Source organism: Rhinoraja longicauda, chromosome 20, assembly GCF_053455715.1.
Source record: "Rhinoraja longicauda isolate Sanriku21f chromosome 20, sRhiLon1.1, whole genome shotgun sequence".
Taxonomy (NCBI): domain Eukaryota; kingdom Metazoa; phylum Chordata; class Chondrichthyes; order Rajiformes; family Arhynchobatidae; genus Rhinoraja; species Rhinoraja longicauda.
The window spans coordinates 20884087-20902843 of NC_135972.1; the positions used below are offsets into that span (position 1 = coordinate 20884087).

Here is an 18757-nt window from a genome sequence, read left to right on the forward strand (position 1 = left end):
GTTCTTGTGTCTGGCGTCACCAACTCCCTCCATCTTCACCCCGGTTCCCTGGTCCTCCCGGTCGGGCAGGGGGCCGGGCTCGGCGGCTTCCCTCTCCAGCCGGGTTCCTGGCTCCGTGGAGGGAGAGCCAGGCCTTCTGCCGGGTTCGGGCCCTTCTGCTGCCAAGGTCCACTGGAGGACAGAATTGGAGGTTGTTGCAGAGTCAGAGGGAGATGGTCAGGGCAGCATCTGCCTCCTGCAATGGAGGCTGAAGGATGCACATCACATGTAGGCTATAGAGTCGCAGAGTTGTATGGCTTGGAAACAGGCCCTTCTGCCCACCTTGTCCATGCCAACCACCATGTTACTTGGGCTTGTGGGTAAAAGGTTGGATAGATTGCACCTCCATCTTTGGAGCGTAGGAAGCTGAGCGGTGACCTTACTGATGTGTACAAGATCATGAGGGGCATGGGTAATGTAACACTCAGTCTTTTTCCCAGGTAGAATGATTCAAATACTGGAGGGTACAGGTTTAAGGTGAGAGGGGAGAAATTTAAGAGGTTCCTCAGGGGCAACTGTTTCACTGAGGGTATGGGCCCGCTAGAGTGGTTGGAGAGAGCTGAGGAGAGGGTGGGACAAAACATGGCAAGTGATAGGTGGATAGAGGTGAGGGGGGGGTGGGTTTGATGGGCAAATGTGTGGATTAAGTGACAAAGACTAGCAATGCAAAGGAGACCAGAGTGTGTCAGATAGATGGAGAAGAGAGAGAAATGTAAAGTCAAAGAGAGAATATAAATAGAAGGGGATGAGGGGAGTGGGGAGATAGCACAAAGAGAAAAATACCAGAGTGCAAAATATCGAGCATTGTTGTATTATAGTTACAGAGAAAAAGTGCAGGTCCATAGTGAGGTGGGAGTAGGTTGGAAGACAAGGACTCTAGCCTAGTTTATGGGAGGACGTTCAGTAGTCTGATAACAGCAGGGAAGATAGACACAAAAAACTGAAGAAGGGCCTCGACATGAAATGTCACCCATTCCTTCTCTCCAGAAATGTTGCCTATCCCGCTGAGTTACTCCAGCTTTTTGTGTCTATCTTTGGTTTAAACCAGCATCTGCAGTTCCTTCTTACACGACAGCAGGGATGAAGCTGCTCCTGAACCTGGGGGTACGTGCTTTCAAATTTTTGTACCTTCTCCCTGACGGGAGAGGGAGAAGAGGGAATGACCGGGATTAATAAAGTCCTTGGTAGTTGCTTTCTCGGAGGCAGTGTGAAGTGTAGATGGAGTCGATGGTGGGGAGTCCGGTCGGTGTGATGGACCGGGCTACATCCACAACTCTCGACCACTTCTTGCAAAGGCAGCTCTGCAACGCACTGTGTGGACAGGGAGCTGGATGTGTATTTCTTTAGAACAAGGTAGGGTAATTAAAACGAGCTTACATCTGGCAGATGAATGGATGAATGCAGCATTGAGGACTTGGCCAGAATCACTGGGACTGAAAAGAATCCGAATGTAAAGGCCAACTGCGCTATGAACGGTTACTAATCCTGGGCTCATTGTTCCTGCAAATTAATTGAAATCCTCTCTGGAATGTGTGGAATGTACCGCACAACCAAATTGTTATCACATGCTGATTGATGGCAGGATTTACTGGCATTTGTTGGCTATTTGCATCTCGCTGTGGGTCAGCTCACGAATTAGGACATTTTGTTTAGGAGGGTGGGGGGGGTGTAGTTTAGTTTGGGGGATACAGTGCGGAAACAGGCCCTTCGGCCCACCGATTCTGCACCGGCCAGCGATCGCCTTGTACAATAGCACCATCCTACGCACCAGGGACAACAGGGAGAGGAGAGGGGCGTCTTTTTGCGGGGACTCTCCAGTACATCGAGTGCGTGGACCAACTGGACTTTGAATAATGGTTCCTAAAATGGCGGTGTGTGCATGTGTAAGATATGCAAAAATAATTTCGCTGTGCAGTTGCATGTGTGACAAATAAAACACTGTTGAACTATTGAATTTACAGTCTTTGCCAAAGCCAATTAACCTACAAACCTGCATGTCTTTGGAGTGTGGGAGGAAACCGGAGCACCTGGAGAAAACCCACGCGGTCACAGATTGAACCCGGGTCTCTGGCGCTGTGAGGCAGCAACTGTGCCACCGCGCCGCCCCTGAATTTTCAATTTTGGTGCAATTTTGAAAACTGAACAAGTTAAAGAATCTGGCACATAAGGTGGTGAATCTGTGGAATATATTTTACCCAGAGTAGGGGAATCGAGAACCAGAGGACATAGGTTTAAGGTAAGGGAGGGGGGGGGGGGGGGGGGGAGATTTAATGGGAACCTGAGGGTAGCTTTTGCACAAATGGTGGTGGGCGATCAAGGGGGGCTCAGAGAAGAGAGGGGTGAAAACGCACCCCCCCAGTTTCAGGGATAGTCTCTTCCTAGCTGTTATCAGGCAACTGAACCATTCCATCACTGATTAGAGAGCGGTCCTGATCTCCCATCTACCCCATTGGAGACCCTCGGACTATCTTTACTTGGACCTTACTTTATCTTACACTGAACATTACTCCCTTCTTCTTGCATCTGTACACTGTGAATAGTTCGATTGCAATCACGTATAGTCGTTCTGCTGACTGGACAGCACGCAACAAAAAGCTTTTCACTGGTACCTTGGCACACATGATTATCAACTAAAAATGAATAGTGAAAGGCCTGGATAGGGTGGACGTCGAAAGGATGCTTTCACTCGTGGGAGAGTCTAGGACCAGAGGCCACAGACTCAGAATAAAAGAACGTACCTTTAGAATGGAGATGAGGAATTTCTTTAGTGAGAGAGTGAATCTGAGGAATTCATTGCCACAGACGGCTGTGGAGCCCAAATCAATGGGTATTTTTAAGGAGCAGATTGGCAGATTCTTGATTAGTTATGGTGTCAGGGGTTATGGGGAGAAGGCAGGAGAATGGGGTTGAGAGAGAAGGATAGATCAGCCATGATTCAATGGCGGAGTAGACGTATGGGATTAATGGCTTGATTCTGCTCCGATAACTTATGAACTAAACTAAATTAAAATGGGGGAGGGAGGGGGGGTGATGGTTAGTAGCTTATGCCGTCCAAGGTGCCTCATCTGCACTCCTGCATCTTGAGTACTTCCACACTCATTCTGAAACTACAGCTTGCTTTTGTTGTGCAAGTCACTTTGTTTTGAAAGGGTGGGGTGTGAAAGTTCAAGACTGCTGATAGACAATGAACCACCTGCTTGGTGCATTAAAAAAAATAGGAGTTAAAGCCAAATAGTTTCTAACCTTCACTTTCTAATTATTTTCATGTAGAGCAAAGTCTTTCTCGAATGCATTTACACCCTGTAACCTCACCACAGGCTAGTCTTTGGTGATTTGTTTGGTACGAGATGCAGATATTTTACAATCAACATTTTAGCGTTCCGAGTGAAAACGGACCCTGAGCGGATGTCTGTTTAACAAAGCGTGTTATCGTGGAAGTTTGCTTCTTGCCTGAATTCAACGTGAATACTTAATCCAAGCCATTCTCTGTTTGACAGCAACCATAATCCCCTTCAGCTGACTCAGTCAATTGCGTGTGTGTGTCTGTGTATGTGGGGGTATGTGTGTGTGTCTCAGATTGTTACATTCTCCTTATAAACTGCAAATAAGACACTGTGAGTACACTGGGGAGAAGGCAGGAACGGGGTACTGATTGAGAGTGATCAGCCATGATCGCATTGAATGGCAGTGCTGGCTCGAAGGGCTGAATGGCCTACTCCTGCACCTATTGTCTATTGTCTATAAACCCCCACTCATGCTGTTCCTCCCAGTTTCAAACTGAGGTTATCCACTTTGGCGGCAAAAACAAGGAGGCAGATTCTTATCTCAATGGTGTCAGGTTAGGCAAGGGGGAAGTGCAGCGAGACCTGGGTGTCCTTGTACACCAGTCACTGAAAGTTGGCGTGCAGGTACAGCAGGCAGTGAAGAAAGCGAATGGAATGTTGGCCTTCATAACGAGAGGATTTCAGTATAGGAGTAAAGAGGTTCTTCTGCAGTTGTATAGGGCCCTGGTAAGACCACATCTGGAGTATTGTGTACAGTTTTGGTCTCCTAATTTGAGGACGGACATCCTTACTATTCAGGCAGTGCAGCGTAGGTTCACGAGATTGATCCCTGGGATGGCAGGCACAGGTTACTGATTGTGGATGATCAGCCATGATCACAATGAATGGCGATGCTGGCTCGAAGGGCTGAATGGCCTCCTCCTGCACCTATTTTCTATGTCTCTAAGCAAAAGCGCTTGAAAAATTAGTCTGAAGAAGGGTCGGAATCTGAAATGTAACTTAGCCGGGATCTCCAAAGATGTTGCCTAACCTGCTGAGTTACTCCAACAATGAGGTGTTTTTTGTTTTATAAACCAGTTTTATAACTTGATTGTTTTATAATCAGTTCCTTGTTTCTGCAAAAGTGCTTGGCTATTTTTCAGGAAAGTATGCTAGAAAATAGTCAAGAGTGTTTAATTGTCATATGTGCTGAGAAACAGAACAATTAAATTCTTACTTACAGCAGCAAGACAGGTCAGTAAACACAGTACTCATGAGACATAAATTAAGTTCAAGAAAAACCCCAATATTAATGCGAAACTAAAGCCCGGAGTCCCTATTGCAACCAAGACAGTTCATAGTTTAGTCGGTGTTTATAATGTTCAAGAGCAGTACAGCGCAGGAACAGGCCCTTCAGCCCACTATGTCCATGCCGAACATGATGCTGTTGACCTCTGTCTGCACGTGATCCATATCCCTCCATTCCCTGCATATCCGTGTCTATCAAAAAGTCTCTTAAACTCCACTATCTTATCTGCCTTCACCAACATTCCTGGCTCTCATCATCCTCTGTACATGTTTGCTCCTCTCACCTTTAAGCGATGCCATTTGACATTTCCAAGCTAGGGAATAAAAACCTTTTGATTGTGCCTCTCATCATTTTACACCCTTGTATCAGGTCTTCCCTCAGCCTCTGGCATTCCAGAGAAAACAATCCAAGCTTGTCCAACCTCTCTCTATAGCTAATATCCCTCTAATCTGATCCATATTCTGGTAGACCTCTGCACTTTTTCCAGAAGCCTCCAGATCCTTCCTGTAATGGGCGACCAGAACTGCACGCAGTAAAAGGTGACACAAAGTGCTGGAGTGAATCAGTGGGTCACGCAGCATCTCTGGAGAACATGGAAAGTTGATGTTTTGGGTCCTGAAGAAGGGTCCCGACCCGAAATGTCACCCATCCGTTTTCTCCGGAGATGCTGGCTGACCCACTGAGTTATTCCACCACTTTCTGTCTATCTATCCACGTACCTGTCCAAGTGCCTTTTAAATGCTGTTATTGTACCTGCCCCACCTACCTCCTCTGCCAGTTTATTCCATACAACCACCACCCTCTGAGTGGAAAAAGTTGCCCCACAGTTTGTATTAAATCTTTCCTCTCTCACTGTAAATATATGTCCTCTTGTATTTGATTCTCGTACCCTTGGGCTAAGCGATTCTGTGCATTCACCCTGTCTGTTCCTTTCATGATCTATAAGATCACCCCTCGGCCTCCTATGCTGTAAGGAGTAAAGTCCTAGCCTGCCCAACCCCTCCCTGGAGCTCAGCCCCTCGAGTCCTGGCAACATCCTCGTAAGACTTCTTAAACTGTCAGCAATTCCTCTTCCTAATCTGCTTATGTAGCGGGGAGAATGAGGTTTGTGGCTGTGAATGTTGGCAGTACTCATTCCTAAGTGGATGTGGCAGTCAATACCATTTGCCAAGTGCAGGAATGTTATAATAATAATAATAATAATGCATTACATTTATATAGCGCTTTTCAAACACTCAAAGACGCTTTACAGGGATTACTAGAACATAGAGAAGAAAATAATTAGATAAATAAGTAAACGAACAGAAAAAGGAGACAGAAGGTGAGGTGACGGTCAGTGGTTGAAGGCAGTGCTGAACAGGTGAGACTTCAGTGTTGTTTTGAATGTGGTGAGTGAGGAGGAGTCTCTGACGGTTTGGGGTAGTGAGTTCCAGAGGGTGGGAGCAGCGATGGAGAAAGCCCTGTCCCCCCAGGATTTGAGTTTGGTCCAGATGGGGGGGGGGGACAGGAGGTTGGCAGCAGCAGAGCGGAGGGTGCGGGTGAGAGTGTATCTGTGGAGGAGGTCAGTCAGGTAGGATGGGGCCAGGTTATGGAGGGCTTTGTAGGTCATGAGGAGGATTTTGTACTGGATTCTCTGGGGGATGGGGAGCCAGTGGAGCTTGTAAAGGACAGGGGTGATATGGTCACGGATCGGGGAGTGGGTGAGTAGACGGGCAGCGGAGTTTTGAATGTATTGAAGTTTACTGATGATTTTTGAGGGTGAGCCATAGAGGAGGCTGTTGCAGTAGTCCAGACGGGAGGTGATGAAGGCGTGGATGAGGGTTTCTGCAGCTGTGGAGGAGAGGGATGGACGGAGACGGGCGATGTTTTTGAGGGGGAAGAAGGCTGTCTTGGTGATGTGTTTGATGTGTTTGTCGAAGGAGAGGGTTTGATCAAAGATGATTCCAAGATTCCGGATGTGAGGGGAGGTGGATACTGGGAGACCATCAATATTGAGGATGAAGCTTTATTATTTATCATAATTGAGATTATGCTTTATTGTGGCGACCAAAATCATTTGCTTTGATTTTGGGCAGCGCTGTGGTGCAGCGGTAGAGTTGCTGCCTTGCAGTGCCAGTGACCCGGGTTCGATTCTGACTACTGGTGCTGTCTGTAGGGATAATTTACGTTCTCCCAGTGATCGCGTGCTCTAGTCCTTTTATGATTTTATAGCTCTGGGTGCTCTAGTTCCTCCCACATCCCAAAGAGGGTTTGTAGGTTAATTGGTCTTTGTTAAATGCCCCCCCCCCTCCCCACTGTGTGCAGGAAATGGATGCGAAAGTGGGCAGATGCATGGCAGATGCAGTATAATGTACATAAATGTGAGGTTATCCACTTTGGCGGCAAAAATAAAGAGACAGATTATTATCTCAATGGTGTCAGATGAGGTAAAGGGGAAATGCAACGAGACCTTGGTGTCCTTGTACACCAGTCACTGAAAGTAAGCATGCAGGTACAGCAGGCAGTGAAGAAAGCTAATGACATGTTGGCCTTCATGACGAGAGGATTTGAGTACAGGTCCTTCTGCAGTTGTTTCGAGCCTTGGCGAGCCCACATCTGGAGTATTGTGTGCAGTTTTGGTCTCCTAATTTGAGGAAGGATGTCCTTGCTATTGAGGCAGTGCAGCGTAGGTTCACGAGGTTAATCCCTGGGATGGAGGGACTGTCATATGAGGAAAGATTGGAAAGACTAAGTTTGTATTCACTGGAGTTTAGAAGGATGAGAGGGGATCTTATAGAGACATATAAAATCATAAAAGGACTAGACAAGCTAGATGCAGGAAAAATGTTCCCAATGTTGGGTGAGTCCAGATCCAGGGGCCACAGTCTAAGAATAAAGGAGAGGCCATTTAAAACTGAGGTGAGAAGAAACTTTTTCACCCAGGGAGTTGTGAATTTGTGGAATTCTCTGCCACAGAGGGCAGTGGAGGCCAAATCACTGGATGGATTTAAGAGAAAGTTAGATAGAGCTTCAGGGGCTAGTGGAATCAAGGGATATGGGGAGAAGGCAGGCACGGGTTATTGATTGGGGACGATCAGCCATGATCTCAATGAATGGCGATGCTGGCTCGAAGGGCCAAATGGCCTCCTGCACCTATTTTCTATGTTTCTATGTAACATAGAACTAGTGAACACACACACACACACACTCTTTCTCTTTTCTACAGTGGAACAGTTGTAGAGCTGCTGCCTCACAGCGCCAGAGACCCAAGTAGAATTCACACCTCCAGTGCTGGGTGTGTGGTGTTTGCAAGTTCCCCCTGTGACTGTGTGGGTTTCATCCAGGTGCTCTGGTTTCCTCCCACATCCCAAAGAAGTGCGGCTTTGTAGGTTAAATGTGCAGGAAGAAACTGCAAATGCTGGTTTATATCGAATATAGATACAAAATGTTGGGAGTAACTCAGCGGGTCAGGCGGCATCTCTGGGGGAAAAGGAAAAGAAGACTGCTGCCTGACCCACGGAGTTACTCCAGCGTTTTGTGCCTATCTTCGGAATTGTAGGTTAATTGGCTTCTGTAAAAATAGTCCATAGTCTAGGATAGAAGTAGCGTGTATGGGCGATCGATCGCTGGTTGGTGCGGACTCTGTGCGTCGAAGGGCCTGTTTCCTCGCTGTATCTCTAAAATTACACACTAAGGTATGGGCGAGGGACACGTTGGGCCACACCTTTGGTTGTTGTGAAATGTGTCTGCCTGAGAATTCCAGCGGGGAGGGGGACCGTGAACTGTAGTCGCTTGGGTAACTCCCATTACAAACGTGGGCAGTGGATACGTTTTTATTAACCCTGCACAACTCCGATAAGCACTGTCTGTGCTGAGTTTTCAGGGGAGCCTGGGTTCCTCAGTTGCCATGGCAGCATTTGGTGGGATTGAAGAGCAGTCCTGACCTCCCATTGATCTCATTGGCGAACCTTGGACTATCTCTGATCGTACTTTACTGGACTTTATCTGGCACTAAACGTTATTCAGAACGCTTATTAAAGGTGATAGCATAAAGATTATGCTATTACCTTTAGCATAGATCTGTACACTGTGGGTGGGTCACCAACTTCACCGCTTTGCAAAGGTGGTGACGGTGGAACCAAATGAAGAGGGTTCCTTGCTTATGTTCAGTCGTCTGATAACAGCGGGATAGGAGCTGGTGGTACGTGCTTTCAAGCTTTAATATCTTCTGTCTGAAGGGAGAGGGGAGAAGAGGGAATGACTGGATGAAAAAGATCCTTGATTAGGTTGAAACAAGGAACCGCAGATGCTGGTTTAGCAAGAAAAGAGACCAAGTGCTGGAGTAACTCAGTGGGTCTGACAGCATCCCTGGATAGGTGACGTTTTGGGTCTGGACCCTTCTTCAGAGGAGCACTTTACATGAAGAAAGGTCCCGACCCAAAACCTCACCTCTCTGTGCTCTCCAGGGATGCTGGCTGACCCATGAGTTACTGCAGCACTTTGTGTCTTTCCTTGACTCTGTTAGCTGCTTTTCTGAGGCAGCGTGTAGTGTAGATAGAGGGGAGTCTGGTCTGTGTGATGCACCGGGCCACATCCACAACAACCTGTTGCTTGTTTCTCCGTTTATGAAGGACTTAATGTGAGGGTCTCCCAGTAGCGTAGCAGGTAGAGCCGCTGCCTCTCAGCTCCCGGTACGATCCTGACCTCAGGTGCTGTCTGTGTGGAATTTGTATGTTCTCCCTGTGACTGCGTGGATTTCCTCTGGTTTGATCCCACATCCCAAAGACGTGCGGGTTTGTAAATGGCCCCGGTGTGTAGAGAGTGGATGAGAAAGTGGGGTAACGTAGAACTAGTGCGAACGGGTGATCGATGGTGAGTGTGGGTCGAAGAGAATGTTTCCATGCTGTATCTCCAATAAGTTCCAGTCTATTTTACGTAACATGTGCACAGTCTGGCCTTATAGGGTGTGTCAAATACATGGAATACAAGCCAGACTAATGGAGCCCTGTCTTGACTTCACTCAGAGCCTGCGTGTAATCTTTAACGTGCGCTGGTAAGGAATGTTTGCCCAACTTTCTACTACAAGTGTGGAGCCTCCGTGTTTAGTGAACGGTGTTGAGTAACTGAAATGCAATACAAGTACCTCTGAGAATTACACAGCACTCAGGAGGCCATTCGGCCAGTTCTTCCAGAGTTGCCTGCACTGACCTTTACCCAAGTGATGATAAAGGCTTGCATTTATACAAACACTCCAGTTAATCAAGGACTATTAAAGTTTGATTACCCTAGTCTCTTATGCAAGTCTTTGTTTGTTAATGCTCTTTTGAAATGCCTGGGATCATTTAGTTATTTTTTTCCCAGGAAATAGATACTGTTTGCATTTAGTTAGTTTGCAGCCTGGCGACTCCAATCTTTCGAGAAAGAATAGAAAAGCAGTACATTGTTGAAAGGCAGGCACCCAGAGTACACACAAGTATGCACATCGGACAGGTAACACACATGGTAAGAGGGGCAAAGTTCAAAGGAGATGTGCGGGCCAAATATTTTACACAAAGAAGCGTCACCCATTCCTTCTCTCCAGAGATGCTGCCTGACCAGCTGAGTTACTCCAGTATTTTGTGTCTACCTTTGGTCACTGGGAGAACGCACAAACTCCATACAGACAGCACCCAGAGTCAGGATCAAACCTGGGTCTCTGGCGCTGTAAGGCAGCAACTCTACCGCTGCGCCACTGTGCCGCCCTAATTGGAATTAGCTGAGTTAGGCGTCTTGGTTGGCATGGGCGTGTTGGGCCGAGTGGCCTGTTCCATTATGGTATAGCTCTTGAATTTCGGAATAGAAATGAGCAGGTCTGCAGGGAACGTGGGTGGGACAGGGACCGCACAGGCCAGCCTCTCACCTGTTGCAGGTGAAGGTGCTGCTGGGAACGTGGGTGGGACAGGGACCGCACAGGCCAGCCTCTCACCTGTTGCAGGTGAAGGTGCTGCTGGGAACGTGGGTGGGACAGGGACCCAAGAGGCCAGCCTCTCACCAGTTGCAGGTGAAGGTGCTGCTGGGAACGTGGGTGGGACAGGGACCGCACAGGCCAGCCTCTCACCTGTTGCAGGTGAAGGTGCTGCTGCTTTATCACGGTCTTTGAGGTGGCTGGGATTGAATCTTGTGCAACAGATGCGTTCTGTCTGAGACAGGAAGTGTTGACTCAAAATAGTATCTGATAAACAGGGCTAATTTGTTCGGGAAAAATGGTTAAATTTGTCTGCGTGCGGCGATTGAGATTCTTTGCAGAAATATCTTCCAGTCAGTGTTTTTCTTTGTCGGGTGATTAACGGGCAAGGACTCGAGTTGCAAGACTGTTTATGTGCTGTAAGCTTGATTCCTCATACCATTATGTGCTGCCTGAATGATATTTCCTCCAAGTCACTGTAAACATTGAGCTCTTGGCTTTCTCTGCTGCTGCCCAGTCCGTGCGATGAGATTCCCTCATTCAGAAGCATGCAATAGACTCTAGACTTTAGAGATACAATACGGAAACAGGCCCTTCGGCCCACAAGTCAAGTCAAGTCAAGTCAATTTTATTTGTATAGCACATTTAAAAACAACCCACGTTGACCAAAGTGCTGTACATCAGTTCATGTACTAAGAATGAACATACAATAGCACACAAACATAACAGCACATACATAAACAGTTCACAGTCCTCAGAGGGCCTCAAACGCTAGGGCCGATCTAGGTAGTCTGTGCCGATCAGCAATCACCCCGTCCACTAGCACTATCCTACACGCAAGGGACAATTTTACCAAAGCCAGTTAACCTACAAACCTGTGTGTCTTTGGAGTGTGGGAGGAACCCGGAGAACATTGGAGGAACCTAGAGAATGGCCATTTAGAACGGAGATGAGGAAAAAACGTTTTCAATCAGAGAGTTGTAAATCTGTGGAATTCTCTGCCTCAGAAGGCAGTGGAGGCCAATTCTCTGGATGCTTTCAAGAGAGAGCTAGATAGAGCTCTTAGATAGCGGGGTCAGGGGGTATGGGGAGAAGGCAGGAACGGGGTACTGATTGAGAATGATGAGCCATGATCACATTGAATGGCAGTGCTGGCTCGAAGGGCCGAATGGCCTCCTCCTGCACCTATTGTCTATTGTCTATAACATGGAGAAAACCCAGGCGGTCACAGGGAGAATGTACAAACTTTGTACAGAGAGAACCCGTAGTCAGGATCGAACCCAGGACTCTGGCGCTGTGAGGCAGCAACTCCACCTTCGCACCACCGTGCCACCCAGTACACCCTCTGATTAGATTCGTTTATTGTCAATGCACCTGATGCAATAAATTCTTTGTTCACTTGAAGCTCCCAGAGTAAACAATATATGTACAGTAATGACAGATACTGTAATGTCACGAAAGTGATATAAAAGTGGGTGGTGTTGTCCATAGTGAAGATGGTTGCCAAAGATTGCAGCAGGATCTTGATCGGTTGGCCAGGTGGGCTGAGGAATGGTTGATGGAATTTAATACAGAGAGATGTGAGGTGTTGCATTTTGGGAAGACTAACATGGGCAGGACCTAAGAGTAAATGGAAGGAGTGTTGGAGAGCAGAGAGATTTAGGAGTGCAGGTACACAGTTTGTTGAAGGTGGTATCACAGGCAGATAGGGTGGACAAATATGCTTTTGGCACATTGGCCTTGATTGAGTATAGACATTGGGAGTCATGTTACAGTTATGTAAGATGTTGTTGAGTCTGCATTTAGAGTATTGTGTTCAGTTCTGGGCACTATGTTGCAGGAATGAGGTCAATCTGGAATGGGTGCAGTGAATATTTACAAGGATGTTGCCAGGAGTCGAGGGTCGAAGGTTTAGGGAGAGGTTGGGCAGGCTAGGACCCGTATTCCCTGGAGCATGGGTGGATGATGGGTGATCTTATGAAGATGTACAAGATCATGAAAGTATTAGATTGGGTAGATGCACAGAGTCTCTTGCTCAGAGTAGGGAAATCGAGAACCAGAGGTTAAGGGGAAAGATTTATTAGGAACCTGAGGGGTAACTTTTTCACACACAGGGTGGTGGGTGTGTGGAACGAGCTGCAAGGGGAGGTAGTCGAAACCATGACCATTAATGTTCAATGGTACTTTGTTGTCACATGTACCTAGGTACAATCGGATTCCTTTTACGCACAGTTCTGTAAAAATGTTACCATACGTAAGCACAATCATAGCTTAACACAAGAGTGTAGGAGCAGACCGCTGTGAGAGGGAGTGCAGGGCCTGGACGGTGGAGTGGACAATCTCTGACACCCGTACTAATCAAAGTACCCCCTCTAGCAGCTCGTTCCATGCACCCACCACCCTCTGTGTGTCCTTCAGATTCCTTTTAAATCTCTCCCTCCCACCTTACTATCTATGACTACCTAAGAACAGTCCAGGCTTATCCCACTGCAAAAACAAAGATTGAAGAAAAGGTAGTCTGTACATTTCCCTCCACAGATGCTGCCTCCCCCTCTGAACCCCTCCGGCACTCTGTGTTTTGCTCCAGATTCCAGCATCTGCAGTCTGAAAGTTGTCGTGCTTGTTTGCTCTGCCTCTGCCTCTGAGTGGGGTGTTTCTGCTAAGGAAGCAGTCATCCTTCTGGTTGATCAACATTCCCTGATGCACCACAAGAATCTGCAGCAACAGACTGGCACAAATTAAGGTTCCGGTGCAGAAACGAGGAACTGCAGATGCTGGTTTACCAAGGAAAGACGCACGGTGCTGGAGTAATTCAGCGGGTCAGGTAGCATCTCGAGAGAACGTGGATCGGAGATGTTTTGGGTCTGGACCTTTCTTCAAAGATTAATGCCCAATGGTGGACACAAAATGCTGGATTAACTCAGCGAGTCAGACAGCATCTCTGGAGAAAAGGATTAGGTGATGTTTCGGGTCGAGACCTTTCTTCAGACTGAGAGTCAGGGGCATTGTCACATGTACCTAGGTACTGTGGAATTCCTTTTTTGTACACAGTTCAGTAAAAACATAGATAAGCACAAGGTGTATCAAGAGTGTGGAAGCAGACTGGCTGTGGGAGGGATTCCAGTGGAGTGGGCCGCTGTAGACCCTGCGGCAGGCTGGGCTCGCCTGGACCGGGTGCATGTGGACCGGACAGCGGTGGAGGACACCACAGCAATGCTTGGCCAGGCCGACCCTGCAACACCGCTGGGGCAACGGGCCTTCATGGTCAGGCCAAGAACCCTGCACTTGGGGGACCACGGGGAAGCTCCGACGTGGGGACCACAGGGGAAGCTCCGACGTGGGGATCATGGGGGAGCTCCGACCCACTGGGTCAGTGGGCTTAAAGAATTGCTTATGTAAGTCTGAGTTTACTTAAATCGCCTATTACGTAAGTCAGGGAATGCCTGTATACTCTTTTTGATTTTTAATTCCCAGACGTAGACCAGAACATCAATAAGAGACCCGTATTTGATCCTGACTACGGATGCTGTCCGTATGGACTTTGTACGCTCTCCCTGTGACTGCGTGCGTTTTCTCCCTGTGTCCCAGTGCCCTCCCACACTCCCAAGACGTGTGGGTTTGTAGGCTAATTGGCCTCTGTAAATTGTAAATTGTCCCCAGTGTGTGGATAGTGCTAGTGTACGGGGTGATCGCTGGTCAGCGTGGACTCGGTGGGCCGAAGGGCCTGTTTCCACGCTGTATATCTAAAGTCTAAAAGTCGAAAGCTTTCTTTTGGACCTCTGCACATTGTAATACTACACAAGGCAGCATTGTGAAAACTATAAAGCACTGGTTTTGCCCCCGCAGTGCATTGTGGACAAGGGGAATGATTGAGTGTTGCTATTTGTGGAGGAGTGGGGTGTTGGGAGATCACTGACATCTTGTGCATTCCTGCGATCCACCCACCGACCGTGGCCTGGCTGTGTGCTGCCTTCATCTCTGCCGACCAGGAACGTTGCCTTGTAGGGAGGGCTTGACTTGAGTGGCAGCGAATAGTTTAGTTTAGTTCAGAGATACATCCTGGAAACGGGGCCTTCGGCGCACCGGGTCCGCCCCGACCAGCGATCACACGTACACTAGTTTTATCTTACACGCTAGGGATAATTTACAGAAGCCAATTAACCCACAAACCTGCACGTCTTTGGAGTGTGGGAGGAAACTGGAGCACCCTGAGAAAACCCGCACGGTCACAGGGAGAACGTTCAAACACCCTACAGACAGCACCCACAATGTCACGATCGAACCCGGGTCTCTGGCACTCTGGTGCCGACTACTTACAGGATCGTCACCCTCACTAAATGTCAAGGCGGCACTTTGCAGGTGTGTAATCAGAGAAAAAAAGAGAGGATGTCAGGGCTGATGATCATTGAGTCGTACAGTGTGGAAACAGGCCCTTTGGCACTATTTTCCCAGGCCAACCAGCATACCCCATCTACGTTAGTCCCACCTGCCTGCATTTGGTCCATATCCCTCTAAACCTGTCCTATCTATGTACCTGTCCAAATCTTTTTTAAACGTTGCAATTGTACCTGCCTCGACTACCTCCTCTGGCAGCTCATTCCATATAACTACCACCCTTTATGGAAAAAAGGTTGCCTCTCAGGTTCCTATTAATTTTTTTCCCCCCTCACCTTAAACCTTGGTCCTCTGGTTCTTGATTCCCCTACTTTGTGCATTTACCTCATCTATTACCCTCATGATTTCATACACCTCTATAAGATCATCCCTCATCCTCCTGCGCTCAAAGAAATAAAGCACTAGCCTGCTCAACCTCTCCCTATAGCTCAGGCCCTCGAGTCCTGGCAACATCCTCATTAATCTTCTCTGTACTCTTTCCAGCTTGGCGACTTCTTTCCTATAACATGGTGACTGAAATTGAACACTTGGTCAGAGGACTTTACTGGTGGAGACAGGCCTCGCGAGGGTGGGGGTTGGTGATGATATTTAAGGCAGAATTTAACTCCAAGGCCTATTAACATAAGGCATCCTTGTTGATAGTAGAGCCGTTAAATTTTGTGAAATTCAGGTCAGAATTAGAGCAATGGTGGTATCTCGTGCATTATAGGACTTGAGAAGATCGCAGTGATAGTTATAGAGTCAGACAACAGGGAAACAGGCCCTTTGGCCCAACATGCCCATGCAGGCCAAGATGCTCCACCTAAACTAGTCCCTCCTGCCTGAGTTTGGCCCATATCCCTCAACCTTTCCTGTCCATGTACCTGTCTGCATGTCATTTTTGAATGTTATTATATTGTGGACTTGGGAAGAGCTGTGGCTAAACCAAGCTGCATCCTGCTCTGTAGAAGTTGGTCAAGTCATTGGAGACATGCCACACTTCCTCGGTCAGTCTTCAACATCAAGAGTTTTGCTTGGCCTCAGCTCTATTAGAGGGATGGAATAGGGGAGGTTGCTGAGGACTGGGTTGTGTAGCCAAGTCTAGAGTTAGCAGTGGCGATGACAAGACGTTCAGAAGCAGATGAGCTGAGCTAATTTAGTTTATTGTCATGTGTACCAAAGTACAGTGTAAAGCTTTTTGTTGCGTGCTATCCAGTCAGCAGATAGACTGTACATGAATACAATCAAACCGCCTACAGTGTACAGATACCGGATAATGGGAATAACATTTAGTGCCAGGTAAAGTCTGATTAAAGCTAGTCCCAGGGCCCCCAATGAGGTAGGTGAAAGGTCAGGACCGCTCTCAAGTTGGTGATAGGATGGTATCAGTCATCTGATAATAGCTGGGAAGAAACTGTCCCTGAATCTGGAGGTATAGGAAAATAACTGCAGATGCTGGTTCAAATTGAAAGTAGACACAAAATGCTGGAATAACCTTTCGATGGAGGGAGCGGTCTGAATCTGGAGGTGTGCGTTTTCACACCTCTTGCCTGATGGGAGAGGGGAGACGAGGGAGTGACTGGGGCGAGACTGGTCCTTAATGATGCTGGTGGCCTTGCCGAGGCAGCGTGAAGTGTAGATGAGATCAATGGCAGGCAGGTTGGTTTGTGTGATGATCCGGGCCACCTCCACATCTCTGTGATTTCTTGTGATCTTGGATGGAGCTGTTCCCAAACCGTGCTGTGATGCATCCCGATGCCATGCTTTGTACGGGTCTGTAGACGTTGGTGAGGGTTGTTGGGGTCATCCCGAACTTCCTGAGCCTTCCGAAGGGTGGAGTCGGGTGGGGTGGGAATCGGGGATCATTGGTGGTATCTGCAAGCTTGACTTGGGGTCAGATAGGACACCAAGAACACTCTTGGTCAGAGAGCACTGGTTCAACTCTTGTCGCTGGCGGTCCGAGAGGCAGGGCCGCTCTCAACACCTCTTTATTGTTGCCCCTCCAGAGTCCGGATGAGGACAACAACCCTTCAGAGCAGAAGCTGTACCAGAGGGATGAAACCACCACCCAGCAGAACACCATCCTGAACGAGTCCATTGCATCAGACTTCGGCAGCCCACATTCTGTAAGCTCACTCCATCCTTTTAATTGTCTTTGTGCCAGCTTTTACAACCACGTCATTATGAGCCTGAACTAGATATTGTACTATTGTTAGTTTATAAATGTTTTGTTCCAATGTTTAGATGCTGTAGTTTTCCCAATGTTCCTTTGGACTTTAGAGATGCAGTGTGGGAACAGGCTCTTCGGCCCATCGAGTCCGTGCCGAACAATGAATGATACCCACACACTAACACAAACACTGGGGCCAATTTACAATTTTTTACCGGAGCCAATTAACCTACAAACCTGACGTTATTGGGAGTGTGGGAGGAAACTGGAGCACCCGGAGGAAACCCACGCGATCACAAGGGGAACGTACGAACTCCCTACAGACAGCGCCCGTGGTCAGGATCGAACCCGGGTCTCTGGTGCTGTGATTTACAAGTCAGCTGTACGTCATTGGTGAGACTACACTCTGTGCAGTTCTGGTCTCCCAGCCACCGAAGGGGTGCCATTAAGTTGGAAAGGGTGCACTAGAGATTCACTAGGTTATTACCTGGAATTAAATTATAGCGATAAGTGGGAAAAGGTGGGGCTTTTTTCTTTAGAGTGTTGGAGGCTAAGGAGTGACTTTTTTGAGGTGTATAAGATCATGAAGGGCATGGATAAAGCAAACGTTCACAGCCCTTGCCCCAGGGTCGAGGATTCTGAAACAAGAGGGCATAGACTTCAGGAGAGAGGTTTATGAGGGACCTCAGGCCCAACTGTTTCACTCGGACGGTAGTCCGTATCTGGAACAAGCTGCCAGAGGAAGCTAGAGAAGCAGGAATAATTAGGACTTTTAAAAGATATTTGGACAGATATATGGATAGAATGCAATGAGTTTAGAGAGCAAAGGGCTCAATACAGAGACTAGCCCAGAATGCCAACATGAGATTCTATGCTGGATAGCTCTCGTACTCTCTGATATTCATTTGGGTGAGTATAGTTTATTCTTTTTGATTAGTTTGGAAATACAGCACAGGGGCAGGACCTTCGGCTCACCGAGTCCGCGCCGACCAGCGAACCCCACGCACAAACAGTGTACTACACACACTCGGGACAAGTTACAATTTTATCAAAGCCAATTAACCAACAAGCCTGTACGCCTTTGGTGTGGGAGGAAACCAGAGCACCCAGAGAAAACCCACATGGTCACAGGGAGAACGTGTAAACACCGTACAGACAGCAGCCGTAGTCAGGATCGAACCCGGGTCTCCGGCGCTGTGAGGCAGCAACTCTATCATGCAGCCCCAGTTTGGCCGAATCTATCTACACCATTGTTCAGTGGGACTAGAGGGGCTGACATTAAGTGAACCTTCCAACAAATGCTAATGGATAAGCAACGACACACAGAACATCCAGTGCAGTCCTGAATTAGACCTGTATTGGCATCTTGGAACAAAGCAGGAAGATTCTGCAGGTTGGGCTTGGCGTCTTTGGAAGGGAGAAAGATGAGGGGAGACAAGGTAGATTTGAAGGATTACACCCTAGCTTATGAGTGGTCCAACCACTACTCTGGCAACATCTGCCTGAATCTGGTAGTACGTGTTGTCGAGCTGTTGTGGGCAGCGGTAGAGTTGTTGTCTCCCAGCGCCAGAGACCCAGGTTCAATCCTGACTATGGGTGCTGTCTGTACGGAGTTTGCACGTTCCCCCTGTGACCACGTGGATTTACTCCGGGTGCTCCAGTTTCCTCGCACACTCCAA

The 18757-nt window shown here is 47.9% G+C and overlaps 1 protein-coding gene across 3 annotated transcripts in view; it reads left to right on the forward strand.

The window, feature by feature from the left end:
• pawr (PRKC, apoptosis, WT1, regulator) overlaps positions 1-18757 on the forward strand; it is an 81439-nt gene that overhangs the window by 29910 nt on the left and 32772 nt on the right. For all 3 annotated transcript variants that reach the window (XR_013548648.1, XM_078417147.1, XM_078417146.1), the window contains exon 3: positions 16915-17034. Coding sequence is in view for 2 of the 3 variants with exons in the window: in XM_078417147.1 (XP_078273273.1) it covers positions 16915-17034 (120 nt within the window). In the remaining variant the exon portion in view is untranslated. The remainder of the gene's footprint in view (positions 1-16914; positions 17035-18757) is intronic.